Source organism: Saccostrea cucullata, unplaced genomic scaffold (genome assembly GCF_032062105.1).
Source record: "Saccostrea cucullata isolate Sc308-1 unplaced genomic scaffold, CSIRO_AGI_Scuc_v1 ctg6046, whole genome shotgun sequence".
NCBI classification, from domain to species: Eukaryota; Metazoa; Mollusca; class Bivalvia; order Ostreida; family Ostreidae; genus Saccostrea; species Saccostrea cuccullata.
The window spans coordinates 1-21,488 of NW_026929078.1; the positions used below are offsets into that span (position 1 = coordinate 1).

At 33.0% G+C, this 21,488-nt stretch overlaps 1 protein-coding gene across 1 annotated transcript; it reads left to right on the top strand.

The window, feature by feature from the left end:
* Positions 1–2,312: 2,312 nt before the first annotated feature.
* Positions 2,313–20,038, top strand: LOC134279732 (contactin-associated protein 1-like). The gene is made up of 5 exons (XM_062762148.1): positions 2,313–2,423; positions 8,777–8,931; positions 9,353–9,493; positions 19,246–19,384; positions 19,548–20,038. Exons 1-5 carry the CDS (start codon positions 2,360–2,362, stop codon positions 20,036–20,038), a joined length of 990 nt encoding a protein of 329 aa, XP_062618132.1. The 5' UTR covers positions 2,313–2,359.
* Positions 20,039–21,488: the final 1,450 nt, after the last annotated feature.

Here is a 21,488-nt window from a genome sequence, read left to right on the forward strand (position 1 = left end):
GAAATTCGGCAAACAGAAAATAAGTTGTTATATTTTTTTGTTGGTAAGGACGGTACCCATTTTTGATTCCCATTACTATATATTTTTTTATCATTGAAATCCACCTGCTCATTTGTCTATAAAACAGGCATTGGGTGCTGTAAATGTCACATATTTCAGTGAATATTTCTTTGGGATTTTTAACAAGTTTTACAGAAAGCTTTAATGAAGCTTTTATTTTCACTCTGGTTTTCTGATTCTTTACCATTCATTTATAATGCAGTGTCTCGAATAGCCCTTGTTTTCCAGCTTCTCACAATGAAACTATATGATGAAAAGTGGTAACATAAACTGTTATAAATTCATTAAAGATTTAATGATGAGAGAAAGTCAAGCTTAATGTTATATGGTATCTGTATTGTATGTCATACACCTCAGGACATTATTTATTGAACAGCCCTCGTAATTAACATGGTTACACTGTGGGCTCGATCACTGGAAAGATTTCCAACACTATCGACATTGTCATTACATCCACATGGAACGGCTGTCCCTAGTTTTTTTTAATTCACAATTCTCCTCGTATACTGTAATCTACGGAAGGTGTACTCAGTGAATGAATGACAATGAGTAAGGGAAGACTTGCAGGTTCTTGAAAGATACCGATTGAAAAAAAAAATGACGTTACGACTTAAAAATATTTTTTAAGACATTCTTGAAAAACTTGAACAATTTTATAATTGTATATAAAACTATTTTTTATCTTCTTCTAATAATGGAGAATTTAAACAAACAAGTTTTGGGTGCTTGGTGCTCGATTTCCAAAAAACTTATGTTTTATTGACAGTCTCTCTCATTAATACACGGATCGTTGTTGCCCAAAATTCAATAAACAATTTTTCTCAATTATCAATACAAATTATCAAAATGTTCTTTTCTTTTACATTGATTCAGTGTCGAAGTTCTAACAATCAAGACGGAATTCTACAGGCAATAATTGCCAACCCTGACTATCCTAAATCATTATCATTGATAATATTTTCAATTTTTTTGTCATTTACTACAACCCAGAGGAGTTGATATCAAAGGCAGATTTCACAATTGAAGTGGTGAAAACGGTAACTACTCTTGTTAGTTTGTGCTGGGATGAAACAATCAAAAAGGAGAAAGAAAAAAATGTTAAACATATCAAACGGGTATAACCTGCCATTGCAAACCCTGTATATTTTTTCAAGGGGTTTCAATTTCAATTTAAAACTGAAATATTTAATGTCTAAATGAAGTATTTTCGAAAGTATACAGCTAGGTGTTACATTAAAAACAAAAGTAAATGTACTAAAAATGAAAAAATATTTTTATGTTAAAGAACTGTTGATATATGCTCGTCAAAAACTGGACAACTTTTAAGACGACACGGGCTGCTTTCAGATAAGTTGATGTTACAGGGATTTCAACAGGCTTGTTTATAAACAGAAAATCGGCATAAATTCTATGGTCGTTACAAGGACCTTGTTAGCAAATATGACCTATCATTAGGTCGTATTTTGGCTTACGTTTTTCCGATCTGATAAAAATCAGATCTAATTCGCTACGCTCCGAAATTCTAATGGTCACTGTACAAAGATCTGAACACATCACAATGAGGATTATGTCGGAATGAACCTCATATAAATTAAAGTACACGACCTTATATAAATAAAAGGAATCCTTCCCCTTTTTTACAATACATAGAATGAAATGAACTTCTCTTGAGACAAGATCTCATTAAAAAGTCAAGGATAAGACGGTAAAGTCGATAAAGGAGTTTGAGAGAATCAAACAAAATGCGCAAGTACCGTAAAAAAGCCTTTGTATTTCTTATGATTAACTCCTATATTAATATGTTTTTACTCGCAGTATCTTTTTCCTTTTTTTTTTCTTTTCATATAAAAGATATAAAATGTAGAATTTGAATGCAACGTGTACGAGAAGTAATCAATATGATTTGCTGAAGTGACAGGTGAATACAACAGAGGTTCATGATGAAAAACATGGTTTACCCATTGTTTGAAACAATGCAATTAAATGTTTTATAAGAAATAATGCAAATAATGTCATGCAATTTGTCACAAACCCATTGTGCATAAACATTAAAATCAAATTCAAATTATTAGAAAATCCAATGCATTAAAATCGTAAAATATATTTATATATGGAGATTTCAGATCTCGTGAGGGGTCTGTTTGCATAATGTAAAATAATACATTACTGATGACGCCGTTTCACATTGATTTTCGCTCATCCGTTGGTGACATATAATGAGTCTATATAGAACTACCTTCTACACCCAAAGGCGTCTGGCGTGAATAATATAACTAAAACCACCTATGAGAATTCTGTCATGCTGCGTTCCACGTTACATTTACTTATCTGGATGACTGTTGGAAATTCTACGCCCGAAAAAGGTAAGATACTTTAATTTTGAATTTTGTACATGTTGTAATGAAAATTATTTTTGCAGCAAATGGATATACTAGTATCTAGAAATGCACTTTTTTGCTTCAAGTAACGTATCTCCTACATTTATTTAGTCATGTATATCTCGTGACTGTTAGCTGAACAGTGAAGAATCATCTTTGTATTTCAAACATATAATTAAATTAGAATTGAACGAGTATTTTTGGAAGCAAGTGTAAGGAACAAAAATATCTAAACCAAATAAAACAAATTCACCCCATCTCCCCCGCAAAAAAGGAAAATCCGACGAATCCGATATGAATATAATATTATATATCGAAATCAGTAAACATAAACGCCTTGATTATCCAAATTTAAGAGCAAACCATTATATTTTACTGATTGAAATTTGCTTCGTTTAAATTATTTTTTTGGAGGAAAAAGTAAAATCTTCAAATTTTATTATTTATAAAATGCACACATTGTCTGTTTGGAGTTCACCTCGCGTGACTTATTTGTTGTAATTCTATCGTTTGTGATTCAGAAGCTGGGTATACAAAAGAAATATTTTTTTGTCATGTAAATTATTACCAAATTCGTATATCAAATATTTTGTGCTTATCTACAACATCATCTGTCTAGTTTAAAAGATTAAAACTCTACAATAGTTTCTCAATGACAATACCTATAAAACTTTCGTACATCCCTGGGGGTACTTAAGTCTAAGGCCATACTTCCGGACCACTAAAACATCAGAGGTGGGATAGAGTGCCATGGGGAGTGAGCATACCCTGCTGACCGGTCACACCCGCCATGTGATCCTTGTCATGATCGGGAAATAACGGAAAAATCGGACGTCAATTCAGTGTATAAAAAATGGACTAACAACTAGAAACGATCTCGTTGCGAGCAACGAGTAGGTCTTCCGTCCGATTCCGAAAAATAACCCATAAAATCGAGCTGAAAATGGATTAAACATATTTTGGACACACTGGTAATTGAAACGGGTCACTAGCGTGAAAATCCAATACTCTTATCGATTACGCTATTTGAACAACTACTCTTCCTTCACTTGTATGTACATATAATTCTGCAACAGTTAATCTGTCTTGGAACTATGAAAGAAGGGTCACTATTCATAATTTCGCGCCAAACGCAACGAGTAAATCTTAGCAAATTTCTCTTGGAATGTTCATGGTCCTTCGGATGAGACGGTATAGACCGAGGCCCCGTGTCACAGCAGGTGTGGCAGGATAAAGATCCCTCCCTGCTCAATGGCCCTGAGTGCCGAGCATAGGCCCAAATTTGCAGCCCTTCACCGGCAATGGTGCCGTCTCCATATCAGTGAAAGATTCTGGAGAGGTACGTTAAACAGTATACAATCAATCAATCAATCGTATATAGGCAAATAACACTAAAGCAGTGAAACAACTATGAATGGTTAATTTTTCAATTTTCAATCACGAAAGTTGACTATTCCGATTACTTACACTTTCATGAAAAAGGTGGTATGTTTCACCGAAAAAAAATGCCTCGATCGCCCTACGAGGGTCAAAAAAATAAGATTCCATTATGTTCAATAACTTGCATTAAGAAAATAAAATGTTTATATAGGTGAATTAAACGGTCTTTGAAAAATTGTTATCTTTAAAAATAAAATATTTTCTTATTGTAACAGTTGTCCTTTCTATTGATTTAATATGACACAAGTGTGCATTAGAAAACAGTGGTCACGTTTTTTACTTACTACATTCTTGAAAAACTATTAATTATAACTATGATTTAAGCTATGTGTTACCGTGATGCAAAACAGAAGATATAGATATTGTACTTCATTTGCACATTAATTCTTTTCTATTTCTACTTTAAGAAACAACCAAAACCAATTAAAGAAGACTTGTAAGTAGACCTTGGATAAGAAATGTAGTTTGACAGCGAATTGCAACGAACCTACGACGTGACAATCCAAGTATCCCTACACATTTCATTGTTCCTTATGTTACTTTCGTTCAAGCAAACGCTCGGCTGCCTCTGTAAACCCCTATTGCGAAATGTCGGAATTGACAGAGACCGCCGCCATTAAGATCACGCTTCAGACTTTTGAATGTTAATATCTCGAGTTCGAATTCATCAATTTACAAACAAATTATATATTCAGCCTAATGAGAAATGTATATATCAACCATACAAATATAATTTGAAAATATTGAAAAACAAAAAAGTTTAAAAATTTGACTTTTTTTCTTTGCATGCCGTTACGACAGGAAGTAGAGACGACGTACAAAAGATCGCGTCTTGGATAGTACTTATCACGATCTATAATCCCTGAAAGTTTCACAGTGATATCTTTTACCGTTCTTTAGATTATCCGCGAACAAAATGTCAATTTAAAATCAGAAAATTGTCCGTAACTTGGCACCAGAAAGGAATTTCCAAAAAATCTCTAGGATATAATAACTGCAGATAGGAACACATTGTTCCTGCAAATTTCATAAAAATCTCCAGTTGTCTTCGAGAAATCACGTGCACAAAATTTGATGGTCAGAAAAATAATAATTATAACGAGCTCAGGCGAGCTTCAACGCCTTTTGCGCTGGAAAGATATAGACTCAAAAAAGCAATTTAGCAATCCTTCCTCTACCTTCACTGAAAATCCCAAGTCAATATCTTCATTCGTTTTTTAGTGATTGCCGGGACAAGCTGACCCTCTTAAAATCAGTAAATCGTCCATATCTCACGACCAGAAGTGACGACGTACTTATAAAAATTTTCCAATAAGGTTCAGACCAATATCTATCAGATCTGAAAGTTTCGTGAAAATCGACCGAGCCGTTTCCGAGAACTGGCGTGCACAAAAATCGGTAAGAAAAAAAAAATAATAATAATAATAGGGAAAAAGAAACCGAACGAAAACAATAAAGTCTTCCGTTGGAAACGGAAGACCTTAATTAGTATGAAAAACATCAGTCAGCATTTGACTCAATGATAAATCGTATTTGCTGACAATGTCATTGTATCGAGCAAAGAATTTACGAAATGATGACTTTAAACGAGACTGCTGATATTCTTGTTTCATCAACTTGTTTGTCAATAATTTACCTCGTTTTAGAAATTGTTCATACGTAGAGCATGCTCTTGCGTATCGAATCAACTGAGATATATAAACGCCGTGTATATATATATATATATATATATATATATATATATATATATATATATATATATATATATATATATATATATATATATATATATATATATATATATATATATATATATATACACAGGTGATGATGGTATATTGCGGCATAAGTTGGCGATTGAAAAGTTAGAGTCATCACGTTTATCATAGAGTTGGTTTTTTTAGATTACCATTAACGTCTTTTCAAGTAAAATATCAAAGTATGAAACAGATGTGTCAGACTCTTTGGTATCTTTTATCTCAAGCTCACCAGGATATATCGTTTCGACATAGGAATGGAAATTACCATTGTTAATTGACAATACGTCGTCGATATATCTATAAATGTTGAGTAGAAGGCCACAGCAAGTGTTTTCTTCTTTTCATGCATAAGATTTTGCACAAATTCTGCTTAATATGAATACGAAAATAGGTCTGCTAATAACTAAGAGCAATTGGTAACCATGCAAATTTCAATAGACTGTTGGAAGACCTGGTCTCCAAAAACCACATAGATATTGTCAATCAAAAACTGAAGCATCTTTTTGATGTCATCTTCAGATTACTTGTGTGTGCAATCAGAATTTTTTTCACAAAATAATTTTGCAAATGACCAAGTAAGTAAATTTACGAGTTCCATTTTTATTGAAAAAGCAGCTGTCAATGGTATAAAAAAAGCCCGGACTTTAATTTGTCGTGGGGAATGGTTGTGTATAAAGTTGAAAAGTCGTACTAAGTTTTTAAGCTGTTGAATTTGGTAAAATCTTGTGATTTCAAATGGTCCAAAAGTTCTTTGGAATTTTTGAGTATCCATATCTGATTTACACCGCTGCTTGAATATATTGTTGCATAGTACTCTTGAAGTTTTTCCTTCACTTCACTACTGTCAATATCTTAGTGAAGAGTAAAGAAAGAGGCTTGATTGAACATTTACTGGAACCTGCAATGTATCTTTGTTTGTAAGGATTCTTATGAAGGTTCGGAATCCAAAATATATACGGTAGGTCAAAATTATTTTGATTCCTCTGGATATTAAAAATATTCAAAACTGACATACGAGGGCTGTTCAATAAATAATGTCCTCGGTGCTCGGAAAGAAGCAAAAGACGCTTTTCAATGATTTAGTCTTAATGGTTTAACTTTATATTCTCTTTTAATTAAAACACATGAACGTAAATTTTTTTAATCCAATTTCTGATTTTAGAACTCATTTTGGTATAAGTATACTGGAAAATGGCAGATTTTATAATTTCCTAGACTCCTTTCTTCCTTCTGAAAGGCGTTTTTTTTTCAATTTTGGAAAATGAAACAAGTCAAAAATCGAAAAATCTGGCGAATATTGTTAATGTGAAAAAAATAACTTTCTTTTTATCCCAAAAACTCCTAAACTCTTCAGGGCGTGCGAGTTTGGATGCTGTCATTAAGAAGTTTAATGTAGTGGGTTCCTGATTCTGGGTCCTCATTAACCTTTCGATTTTTTTTTGCAAAAGATTTGCTTTTTAGACCCTTCCAGAAATTAAACTGCCTTCCTGAATACGAATTTGTACAACAAGACCACTAATATTTAAGAAAATTGCATATAACTCTGTCTTTGTGCTCTTGCAATTCTTTGCTCTTCTTAGACCTATCCTGTTTTTGTCAAGTACATCTTATTGTAAATTCTATTTTAAAGTTTCATTATCTGCTTGAATTTCAAACAAACGCGGATAACTACAATTAAAACATTTTCAATTTCAAAACATATGGTGCCCTTTGAGTACTAAGCTTTTTAACTGTCAAACGTTTCTTTAAAACAGTGTAAACTACTCCCGAAGTGATGTCTATCAAATCTGCTATGTGTTTTAAAGTCAATCTTACAACTTCAGTGATTATTTGTTGAAATTTGGCAAACGGTACATTAGTTGTTATAATTTTTGTTGACAAGGACGGTACCATTTTTGATGCCCATTATATAATTTTTTTTTATCATTGAAATACCTGCTTATTTGTCAATAAAACATACATTGGTTGCCGTAAATTTTACATATTTCAGTGAATATTTTTTTGATTCCTAACGAGTTTTACAGAACTTTTTATGAAGTGTTTAATTTCACTCTTGTTTACTGATTCTTTACCATTCATTTCTAAGGCAGTGTCTCGAATAGGCCTTGTTTTCTAGCTTCTCACAATGAAACTATGTGATGAAAAGTGGTCACATAAATTGTTATAAATTCATTAAAGATTCAATAATGCGAAAAAGTCAAGCTTAATGTCATATGATATCTGTATTGTATGTCATACAGTTCAGGACATTATTTATTGAACAGCCCTCGTATGATTTTGAAGAATGTCTTTCTTAGAAAGGGAACTATGAGTATAAGTTGGATTACCACTTGTAGCATTAAATCCAAGTTCTTCTAAATACAATTTATATAATGAGCCTTACAAACGAAGACATTGTTGTTAACCGTTTTGTCGGCAGGGACCAGTATGTACTGATCATGTAATTTATCTAATTCTTTTTTCATTTCTAGATTATTGAATACAGATGGATAGATGGTTTTCATATTGCCCCTCACTCTGTTGATACGTGATTTTAGCATGTACCAGATACATTTAATCCATTCTGACTAAGTGTCAACGTCTTCTTTTTCATATCTGGCCTATCGTCTGGCGTAATCTTCAACAGAATCCATAATATTTATGAAATTCAGACGCCAGTTGAAGGATTGGGGCTCCCTATATTTAGGACCTAAAATAAGTGATCTAAGGTCTTCATTATTTCCTATTTTACGTCAACTGTAATAAGGTGTCCAGCAGAACTATAGTAATAGGGTGAAGAAGAGCATGAACACGATGGAGGATTATGTTTCAGATACTTGATATCCAGGCCATGTAAAGTTTTTTTTTTGCAATTGAAACAATACAAAACAAAAAACAGAATTTGAATGTTAATTTTAAATGAGTTTGTTGAAATTCCTGTAACATGAAGTTATATGTCAGTTGCCTTTCTTGGTTTAAAAATCATATTTATAGTATACTGTTGAGAAACAAATAAGTCTGGAAATGTTAACACCTAGCGCAGTCGATTTGTGGGTTATTCTAATCTGCATTAAGTTAAATCATATGTTATTGTAGATTATTATGTTAGGTTTGCCCTTGATTCGTTTTCGTCAATAAATATCTTCATTATTTTTTTAGTCCATGCATGTGACAGCTATTTAGTAAAGAATGTAACAGACGATAAACTTACAGCATCAAGTATCTACAGCTACAAGTACCCCGCCCTAAAAGCCCGATTGTCTAATGCACAAGGATGGAGTCCGCAGGTATCACAGGCCAATCCTTGGATACAGGTACATGTTTTTTTCGGACATATTAAATGAAAATTCTATGTGAAAGTTTTGATTACTTTAATTCTGCATTAATGTTCAGTCTGAATAAATGTAAAAAGTGAAGATACCGAAAAAGGCAAACAAAAAAAAAATCTGGAAACAATATCTCCGGTCGACTGGTCGCATCTGCAAAGAGACCCCTGTATTGAATGGAAAAATTATCCTTGATCGATTCTTAGAGAAGTATATGAAAGGTGAACAAGGGATTTGTACTCCCTGATCTCACCAATTTCCAGGGGTCCTTGGTTTTATGCCCTCTAAACATACTTGTATTGTTTATTGATTTCTTCGATTTCACTATTCATTATAACACCTTTTACATTGATATTGCTTACAATTCAAAATGCTGAGAGAATAATATCAATAAATGTTTGTTTCACAGGTAGATTTCGGAAGAGAAATGTCGATAAGAGCTGTGCTGACAAAAGGAATGGGTGGGTTAATGGAATGGGTGAAGAAATACCAAGTCAAATACAGCAACACGGCCTCTACCTGGACAGTAGTGCAATATGGCTCTTCTAATGTACGTCAAAAATACCATTTATATATTTTAATGTCCACTCTGGGTCAAATAAAATTCTCGTCATCTTTTCATAAACTTATGCCAAGAAAAGTTCATTTTGTCTTTTAAGTCTGTTCCATATTTAGTGTCATTTGCAGAGACGAGTGATAGTTATGTATCAATTTACACGGTGTTTGTCTGTCTGTCCGTGTGTTACTCCTCATGTCTTGAGAATTCCATAATATACTAGTATTGTTTGGCACTACGGCGTTTATAAAATACCCTTATTATTAAGTTTGTTACTAAAACTTGATTTGACGTATTTTTCTATCATTGTTCATAATGCAGATAATCAGCATATTTGGGTCATATCAGAGATTTTGACATAACTCTCAAAAATACCCCAGAAGGTTACTTTAAGTGAATGAAGGATATGGAGATAACGAACAATATTCAATATCAAAGTCCATAAAACAATACAAGACAGGAGCAGAGCCAACACGGACCTCTAAAAAATCAGAGATGGGATCAGGTGCCATGGAGGAGTGAGCATCCCCTGCCAACCGGACATACCCGCCGTGTGTTCCTTGTCATGATCCGGAAATAACGGGAAAATACGTCTTCAATTCAGTGTATAAATAATTGACTAACAATTAGTACGTAAAACGTCAGTCAGCGTGCTCGGTAACAAAAATCCTACTTGTGGCACAGTGGTAGAGCGTCTGCTCCATAGTCGTGGAGTAAGGAGCTGATATTTTCATTGTGAGTTCGACGCCCACTGTAAGACATGGAGACCGGTCCTTCGGATAAGACCGTATACATCGAGGTCCAGTGTCGCAAAAAATGCTGGCACGAAAAAGATACCTTAGTGCATGTCACTGAGTGATGAGTATAGTTTTTAAAAAATGCAGCTATCCAACGGCAAGGGTTGGCGTCTTCATATAAGTAAAAAAAATCTCGAGAGGGACGTTAAACAACAAACAAACAAACAAACAAATTCGCATTAGAAAGTTACATCATATCACACGAAAGAACGACTTTTATGTCAAGAAGAGTCAAGTGTAATAATGCTTTCGAATAACTAGTGAGACTTTGATGGATGGATTGATAAATTGCATGTTTTTACATCTCATTCGAGAATTTTTCACTCATAGAAAGACGTCATCATGCACCGGTGATGGGCTTCAAAGTTTAAACTCTACTCGGCACTCATGGTTATTGAGAATGGTGACAACGCCTGTCGTGATACGAAGCCTTGGCTTTAAATTCTTTTTCAAATTTTCCAACCACAATTCTCCGATCACGGATCAAGTTGTATACCGACTGAGATACCGGGGTTGTACGAAACGTTGATGAGTAAATCTAGTTGTCCTGCTTATATTAATCAAAATAATCTATATAACAAATTCCAACATTCCTAGAACACATTATCCCGACGTCACATTGACAAGATCATGTAGTGACAAACGGACCATGTAGCTTCGTAAAACAGTAGGAGCTAATGGATGGATAGCGGCTTGCATTGTCCCAGACCTGGAAAACCTAAACAAGGATTAGAATAAATCAGTTGATGTTAATAAACATCAAGTAAAAGTATTCTACAAAGCTTAATTAACAAATGAAATATTGGATAAAGGCATAAAATGAAGATCAAACAGCATAGTAAAGCATGTTCAAGAGGAAATGAAGGAGAAAAAACAGCCCTTATAAAATACATTCCACATCAAAAGGAATAATACTATATACAGACATCTCTATCTTATTCCGAAGAAGTAAAATACATCAGATATTTGAAATAAATATCGAATAGAGATATTCTATCCAGTATGACGAAGTGTACTAAATTAAATATTTGATAATAACATCAAATAAAAGTCTGGCAGCATGCCAAATCACGGTCAAGAAAAATACATAGAGACAATGAACAGTATTCAAGTTCAGAAGTCCAAGACCTTCAAAACATCAAAGCCAGGTGGGATCAGGTGTCATAGAAGAGTGAGCATTCCCTGCTGACCGGTCACACCTGCATTGTGCTCCTTGTCTTGATCGGAAAATAACGGAGATGACCTCGACAATTCAATGTGTAAACAATAGCCTAACAATTTGTATTAAAAACGCCAGTCAGCATTTGACTTAATGATAAAAACACATGTAGTATTTGCTGACAAAGTCATTGTATCAACCATAGAACAACATAAATATTGTCAATCAGAAACTCGAGCAAATAGTCTGCTAATGTCGGGGCGAATACTAGTATGTCTGGTCTTACAAAACTACGTAGTCTAGATACTGTCAATCAGAAACTCGAGCATCTATTTAATATAATAATAATAATAATGTACACTCAGAATGTTTTTAACGAAATAATTTTGCAAATGACCAATGGCAAAGTAAATTTACGAGTTTCATTTTTTTTGGGGAAAAAACAGCTCTCAATGATATTTAAAAAAGTGCGGACTTTCATTTATCATTGGGAATGGTTGTATATAAAGTTGAAAAGTCGTATGTTTTGATGCTATTGTGATTTCAGTTTTTTTTTAAAGTATCTTGGAATTTTAAAGTATTCACATCTGATAATAAGATTTAAAAAAAACAATTCTTGAATATTTGTAAATATGATATTTGGGAAATTATTTTGACTTACTATTTTTACTAGAGATTTCAATTGAGCTAAAAAGGTTTATAAGTATAAGTTCGTCATATTATAAAAATCAATATAAAAGAGGGAACAACAAACAAGTACGAATAAATAATTGAAAACAAGAATTCAGAAAAAAAATAATGATTTTTAGCAGCACCGTTCTGAGTATTGATTAGGAAAAAGTTTTATTCGAACATACGGTTCCCCTAAAATTGGATATCAAAGACATTTGAATAAATTATTGATTATAAAAACAACGAAATGAATTATTTATTGAAATTTTATGTTGTTTAACGTCTCTCTTCAGAATTTTTCACTCATATGAAGACGCGAATAAAACTTTTGATTGCGTTTGAATTTTTTTTTGGGGGGGGGGGGGAGGAGGTGTGTTTTGCTTTGTTTTTGTTTTTTACAAAAATAAAATGTGACTTTTAATACAACGTAATTGACAAATAACTCTGCAGTAAGATGAAAAGTATTTCTTTCAAAATTGCCTCAAATCTCCAACATTTTTCTATTGTCTTTCTTTTTTGTTAATTATGTAAGTTCCATTTTCCAGAATGTATTAAAAATCCATCCTTATAAAATTGTTTGTTTGCCCTCTCCCGACCGACAGATTAAAATGGCACGACTAAAAACCTTCTTCAGGATGCGATATTTTTTTTTATTTCTAGTATACCGTAATCAAAAATGTTAAATTTTTCTGGAAAAATATTTTCCCACATACCTATTGCCCCAATATTTATTACTCTGAATAGGGCAAGGGCAGAGAAGCATTATTCTAAATATATAAGGATAAACAATGCATGAGCTTCAGGGGGTGTGACCGGTCGACATGGGATGCTTAATCATCCTTTGCAGTTGATCCCAACTCTGAAATTTCCAGAGGTTGTTTTTATTTTTTTTTCATTTTTTTTTTATGTTTTATTTTTTATTTTTTTTTTTTTTTTTGCTTTTTTTTGTAATGAATACAGTATTCAGGGTGAAAGCATTGACCCAGAAGAAACTTTGGAAAATCTTTTTTTCCAATCAATTTTAACATGTTTGTTCATATGTTTGTTGACGGGGTAAGAGAAAAAAATCGCATTCTGGAATGTAAAAAAAGTTTTGAGTAGGGTCATTTTCTAGGTCGGACGAGAGCAAACATACAATTCTTTAAGGATGACATATTTGATACATTTGGGAAAACGGAACTGGAATATTTATATAAAAATATATATATCAATAAATGCAAAAGGCGGTATTTTAAGGAAAAACAATAGAAAAATGACGTATATCTGATGCAAGTTTGAGAAAAATCATTTTCATGAGGATTTTTTCAAACAATTTGAAAGACACATTTTATTTATGAAAACAAGAGACCCAGGGGCCACATCGCTCACCTGAGCAAATCGGCTAGGAAAAAGCACAACTCAGAAAGGGGGGTGTTGAATTTAATACTACTTGGGAATGCTTTCATATTAATATAGCATATGACTTTGCTGTTCTTGATAAAAAGATATTTCAAAAACATTTTCTTCCTATATATAACTTCATAAAAATTTGAATTTGATTCCCCATTGTTTCCCTCCCTACCCAAAAGGGCCATGATTTAAATAAATTTAAATCAGGATTTGAACAAACTTAATTCTACACTACCCGTAAATGCTTCCATATAAATACTAGTATCACTAATCATGGCTTTGCTATTCTAGAGAAGAAGATTTTTTAAAATATATATTTAATGTAAATCTTGGATCCCCCATTGTGACCCCACCCTACCCCTGGGGGTCATAATTTGAACAAACTAGAATCAACACTACTTGAGAACGATTCCATCAAAATATCAATGATCATGGCTTTGAAGTATTTGCGAAGACGATCTTTAAAGATTTCCCTTTCAAGTCCTATGTAAAACTTTGCTCAGCCATTGTGGCCCCATCCTACCCCCGGGGGTCATGATTTGAACAAACTTGAATCTACTTTATCTAAGGATGCTTCCACATAAGTTTTATCTTTCCTGGCCCAGTGGTTCTTGAGAAGAAGATTTTTAAAGATTTTCCCTATATACTCCTATGTTAAACTTTGGTCAGCCATTGTGGCCCCATCCTATCCCCGGGGGTCATGATTTGAACAAACTTGAATCTACACAACTTGAGGATGCTTCCACATCAGAGTTTCATCTTTCCTGGCCCAGTGGTACTTCAGAAGAAGATTTTTAAAGATTTTCCCCATATACTCCTATGTAAAAATTTGGTCGGCCATTGTGACCCCACCCTACCCCCGGGGGTCATGATTTGAACAAACTTGAATCTACTTTATCTAAGGATGCTTCCACATAAGTTTTATCTTTCCTGGCCTAGTGGTTCTTGAGAAGAAGATTTTTAAAGATTTTCCCTATATACTCCTATGTTAAACTTTGGTCAGCCATTGTGGCCCCATCCTATCCCCGGGGGTCATGATTTGAACAAACTTGAATCTACACAACTTGAGGATGCTTCCACATCAGAGTTTCATCTTTCCTGGCCCAGTGGTACTTCAGAAGAAGATTTTTAAAGATTTTCCCCATATACTCCTATGTAAAAATTTGGTCGGCCATTGTGACCCCACCCTACCCCCCGGGGTCATGATTTGAACAAACTCGAATCTACACCACCTGAGGATACTTCCACATGAGTTTCATCTTTCCTGGCCCAGTGATTCTTGAGAAGAAGATTAGTAAATATTTTCCCTTTATATTCCTATGTAAAATTTTGGTCAGCTAATGTGGCCCCACCCTACCCCCGGGGGTCATGATTTGAATAAACTTGAATCTACACTATCTGAGGATGCTTCCACATGAGTTTCATCTTTCCTGGCCCAGTGGTTCTTGAGAAGAAGAATTTTAAAGATCTTCCCTATATACTCCTATGTAAAACTTTGGTCAGCAATTATGGCCCCACCCTACCCCCGGGGGTCATGATTTGAACAAACTTGAATCTACACTACCTGAGAATGCTTTCATACGAGTTTTATCTTTCTTGGCCCAGTGGTTCTTGAGAAGAAGATTTTTTTAAAATGCCATTAATTTTTCACTAATTCATCATTATCTCCCCTTGGAAGAGGGTGTGGCCCTTCATTTGAACAAACTTGAATTCCCTTTACCTAAGGATACTTTGTGGCAAGTTTGGTTGAAATTGGCCCAGTGGTTCTTGAGAAGAAGATGAAAATGTGAAAAGTTTACGACGCCGACACCGACGACGCCAACGACGACAGACGACGGACAAATTTTGATCAGAAAAGCTCACTTGAGCCTTCGGCTCAGGTGAGCTAAAAACGCAAACACAGGATTTATTCATTTTTGTTATACATAGTTTTAGTCTTCTTGGAAAAAAATCAATTGGAACTAAAATTGAAATGGATGTAGTCGATGATAATAAACATGTATCAAAACATTAGGAAACATTTAAAACACATTTAAATTTTCTTAATATAAATTATTCATCTTGTCGCTTTATACCCCGGTGATCAATAATTTATTCAAATGTCTTTGATGTCCATTTCTTGGGGGATCGTATGTTTAAATAAAACTTTTTCCGCAATAATACACGGAACCGTGCAGCTAAAAATCGTTTTTTAAATTTGTTTTTCAATGATTATTTTGCACTATTCATTGTTCTCATCATTTACATGTATATTGATTCTTATATTAAAATGTACCTATATTTATTTAACCTTTTTGCTCAACTGATTGAAAGCTCAAGGGAGGTTTCTGATCACATCTAGATCTTAATCGCTGTTCTTCGGTTAATTCCGTCCATCTGTCAAAAATAAGTAATTAAAATTCAAGTGTAACCTTAAAAACACATTTCTTCAAGGACAATTGAGCCAGATAAGGTATTTTATGTAAAAGCTGAAGTTAATGTACACAGTGTAAATTCAAGTTTGTTCTAATCATTATCCGAATCCGAGAGTAGAGTAGGAACAAAGGGTAATCTTACTTAATGAAAGTACTCTGAAGTTGGTATTAAGTTAGGACAAAACACCCGTGGATTCTATTTTAACCCATTTCTTAAAAAGTACTGGAGAAAAAAGAATAATATTACTATATTGACAACAATAAATGATCCCTGGAAGAAAAATAATAAGTTTTGGCATATTTGCGTCACATTTTGTGAAAAAATCAGGGAATCCTATATTTGGTCACTTGAGAGCTTACATTTTGAAATATGTTTACGCTATCTAAGTGCAATAAACAAGCATATAACACTCTGTTATAAAATGCAGTGTAACTTTTGTTCCATATATAGAAGAGGGCTGATATTTGGACACACATATAAGGAGTCTCCATTTTTTATGTACTACAAAGGTAAAGGTCATGTCAAGAGGTCAAAGGTCAAATATTGTGACGTCATATACTGAATCTTTTAGTTTTTTTTTTGCTTTTGAAAATTTTTTGATCGCCAAAGTATCTGAAACCACAGGTTCAATTTTCTTTATTTTTACATATTTTATTCTAGGACCCATTTGAATCATTCTGTTGATTTTTTGTAAAAATTGAATCACACATTTTCATATTACATGTGAATTCCGACGCTACGTATGCTCGATTTTTACTTATTATTTTACTCAAATTTTCCAGTATCAATATGACTTACTGATTTAAAGTAACAAAAAGGTTATCTTTACTAAAATAATTACACAAATTTGCAATAGATCAATTGATAATTCTAAAATAAGGCCCATTCTTAAGTAGAATGTCTGATTTCACAATCTTCTTACAGGGGTCTGATAGGCTATAATTCAGACTATGTGGGCAAAAAATATGTGGTTGAATTTCTTTACTATCATATATAAAGAAAGATTTTGTATCCTAGAACAAAATATCAAAGTTTCAGAAAAATTGAATTTGAGGAAAATTTTGGCCTATCTATTGTGTCCTACCTTAAAAGATGCTTTAGTTTTTGATTGACAATATCTATGTACTTATTGAATATTATGTCTTCCAACATTTATTGGAATTCATATGGATACTAATTGCGCCCCGATATTAGCGGACCTATTTTTGTATTCATATGAAGCAGAATTTGTTCAAAATCTTATACGTGAAAAGAGGTAAACACTTGCTGTTGCCTTTAACTCGATATAAAGATAAATCGACGACGAAATTTTAATTAACAAATAGTTATATCCATTTTTCTGTCGATATGATATATCCCGATGAGCTTGAAATAAAACATACCACAGAATCTGACACACATGTTTCATATTTGGATATTAACTTTAAAAATTTACTTAAAAAATACGTGAATGGTAATTTGACAACCAAGCTCTATGATAACTTGATGACTTTAACTTTTCAATCGTCAACTTCCCTTACTTATGCAGCAATATACCTTCATCATCTGCATACGGAGTTTGCATCCCTCAGTTGATTCGATACACAAGATCATGCTCTACGTATGAATAGTATCTTAAAGGAGTTTAAGTCCTGACAAACAAGTTGATCAAACAAGAATGCAAGTACAGTAGTTTAAAGTCATCATTTCCTAAGTTCTATGGTCGATACAATGTCCTTGTCACTTAATACATTCATCATTGAGTCAAATGCAGACTGACGCTTTTAATAATAATTTTAATACTAATTCCATAATAATAATTTTAATACTAATTCTTTGCTCTGTATTTTTATTGGACTTTTGATCTTGAATACTGTTCGTTATCTCCATATGTTTAATAAAACAAAGGGACAATCTGACGCAGTGTATCAGATTTGCATTTTTTAAAAACCCATACAGAGTCTTAACCGAATACTTCTAACGCCTACCCACCGAATTTCGTTGAATCAATGTGGCATTACAATAAAATTCAAACTTATACGTATTTACAATAAACTAAAACAACGGATCACTTCTTGACAAGCTATTTGAATAAAATAATTAATTTTTTTCAATTTCCTTTAACTCGTAACAGCTGTTTAAACAAAGGTATGTATTGATTTTTTTTATGATACTTGATTGAATCCAATATTTCACCTTTGAAAACTAATTAGTGATCTGTAAAAATAAAAGTTAAAATTTTAATGTCATACTGTCATGATATACCAGTAAACATTACAAAACGTTTGCTTTTTCCATTCAAAAACAAGTGTTCAAGGTCTTTTAAAAGCTACTCTTAAAATGTATAGCAATCTTACTTTAAAACTACGTTCTCATAAGTTAGAAGATGCCCAATAGAATCAACCTACTCTTCATTCACTATTGCAACCTGTTCTTCATAAGATGAATTTTTCCCATTTATTTTAATGCTAAGTTTTAATCATTTAACCTGTCCCTTTTCTACCCATATGGAACATGCTTTTTCAACGTCTAATTTCAACTACCGGAGGATGTTTCCATATCAATATCACTATCAATATGTATTGGGTGTTCTTGAAATGAAATCTATGGAGATTACGAACAGTATTCAAGCTCAAATGTCCATTAAACAATACAAAATTGGAGCAGAACAAGCACGGGCATCCAAAATATCATAGGTGGGAGCAGGTGCCATGGAGTAGTGTGCATCCCCTGCCGACCGGTCACAACCGCCGTGTGCTCCTGTGGACCTTGTCATGACCGAGAAATAACGGAAAAATCCATCGTCAATTCAGTGCAAAAATAATAGAGTAACGATAAGTATGAAAAACGTCAGCCAGCGTATGACTCAATGATAAATTGTATTTGCTGACAAGGTCATTGTATCGACCGTAGAACTTACCAAATGATGACTTTAAACGAGACTGCTGATATTCTTGTTTAATCAATTTGATTGTCAATAATATACCTTGTTTTAGAAATTGTTCAAACGTACAGCATACACTTGCGCATCGAATCAATTGAGCTATACAAACTCCGTATGCAGTTGATGAAGGTGCTGCAAAAGTATGGGAAGATGACAATAGAAAAGTTAAAGTCATCACGTTTATCATAGAGCTCGTTAAGTTGTCAAAAATATCCCTGTTATCATACAAAGATTTCATAAAGTTCCTAGACGATTTTAAGTCATTTTTGTTATTTCAAATATTTATTTAATAACTCTGAGAGAGAGAGAGAGGTAATTTTCCTATTATGAATGGGGATTTCCATTCATTATTATCTAATAAAAATAATGAATTGATAGACATTGTTTTTAGGAATTCCACGCAAATAGTGACTCTACAAGTTTAGTGAGGAATGACCTTCCATTTGAAGTAAATGCTCGCTATCTACGACTCTATCCCACGGACTGTCATGATTACTGCAGTCTTCGCTTTGATGTCCTTGGCTGTGAAGGTGATTATAAATTATTAACTCAAATTATCACAATTGCTTACTAAATTGAGATAGAATGGAGAGGGTTTTTTGTTTTTTGTTTTTAATGGATTTTCAGTTATTATAATAACGGTATTATCTGATCAATTATTCTTATCACAAGAAGTCATGTCTTTGAATTCAGTGACGTCATTGTCCACAGCGGTGATGTCAACAACCACAATGAGAACAACAGCAGGCGTGAAGACAGCAACTGAAATATCCACAACTACATCGACCGATACGAGGTCAACCACCTGGACACAAGTTCCTACAACGACATCGGAACAAATGTCTACAATGACATCGACACAAAATTTAATGTCTACAACGACAGCTTCAAATACAATCGTGTCTCCTTGTCCATGTACATGTGTCAAAAAACATAACACCACATTAACGGAATCAGAACTCCTCGCCAGATTAGCTGTTATCGTGCAGAATTTAACAATTTCTAAGAAAACAACATCTATCTACAGAAGAAGTAAAATTTCTGCGCAAGATAACAGACCACAAGCATTGTATGTGGGATCTGTAGGGATAGCTATTTTGTTCATTGTGGCTAATTTAATTGTATTACCAGACCTGCTTAAATTATTTCATTATTTGTATGTTACACATCGTAATAAAATTTGATCTAAAGGAAACCCACAAAAGAAAGAACTTGACAAGTGTATTTCGTGTTGTTTTTATTTCTATATAACATTTCAAACCAATCTTTGCTTTTATAGGTGTACCAAAAATGATATCTGTTTATGAACAAATGATTATATGTTTTGTTTGGTTAAAATACATAATTATGTGAAAAGTAGGAAAACGTTTAAACTTACATTTTAGTGTCATTTTTTTGAAAGTTTAAGATAATTATGCCTACATGCAAAGTAATTATACTGACATGCAAGTTACCAATCCCTTTAGAAAATCTAATTTGTTACGCAATTATTTTAACATCTAATTCAAGGAAGATTCAACAGGCATATGTGTTGACATGTGTCTTGTTAACATACCAAATAAGTACCGGTATGTTAACATGCGAATTAATTATGAGAAGATGCGACATATGTGTATGTTGATGTGCAATTTATTATCTTGCATGCTAACATTATACATATATCACATGGGTTTGAGTCGATGCCGAAGGCATATATTGAAACAAAATTCTCTTGCTTACTAACAAAAATTATTTTGTCCTCTTCACTAGTTCAGCTACCATCGCTGGCATAGAGGGAAAGAGAAAGGGGAAAGAGTGACAGACAGACAGACGGATATTGATTCAACTCAACATCTTCAATGATCATTTTATGTTTCTACAAACGCCTTAACATTGATTTGACTAAGCTTAAGTAATTATAAATTTTAATTAAAATTCTTCCATTAAAATTATTTTACTGAATTTATACACCAAACAAATCATCTCCTCACTAACAAACAAAATCCCATTTGTATTCAAAGTGATTTATTTACCTATATCTGATGAAACCTTCCATACGTCGACTCTGTTTATATTTTATCTTGTATTCAAAGTTTGGGTATCACTTACTTTTACTCATTTCTTTATTATATTTAAAAGAATGTGTATAATTTTACTATCTTTATTGTCATGGAATTAAATTGATATGACAAACGGCTTTATTATGAATATCTGGAATTTTAACACGTCATTATGTTCTGTTTTCTGGGTGTTTCTAGGATTAATTGTACCAAAGAAAAGTAAGATAATTACATGAAGTCCACATTTAAATTCTATAAATCTGTTTGCATAAATGATAGTGCAATAGAGTATGTTCAATATCTAAAAATCATACTTATTATTCTTTTTTTATCATTTAATACCATGAACTCTCAAGTTACGTGTATTTGACTGAACTCGTATTCTGCTAGGCATACAATTCTATTTTCAATTCTCGTACGCAAGAGTTATTTTTATTTTTTAAAAATTGTTAAGAAATATAAATTTTAAAGATTGTGTTTAAATAAGGACTCGGATATCGAAGGTATTAAAAAAATAAAAAATGACAATCGTGGTATATTTCATTTATAAAACTTTTATTAAATTAAACTGCTTTATCATTAAGTTGTAGCGTCT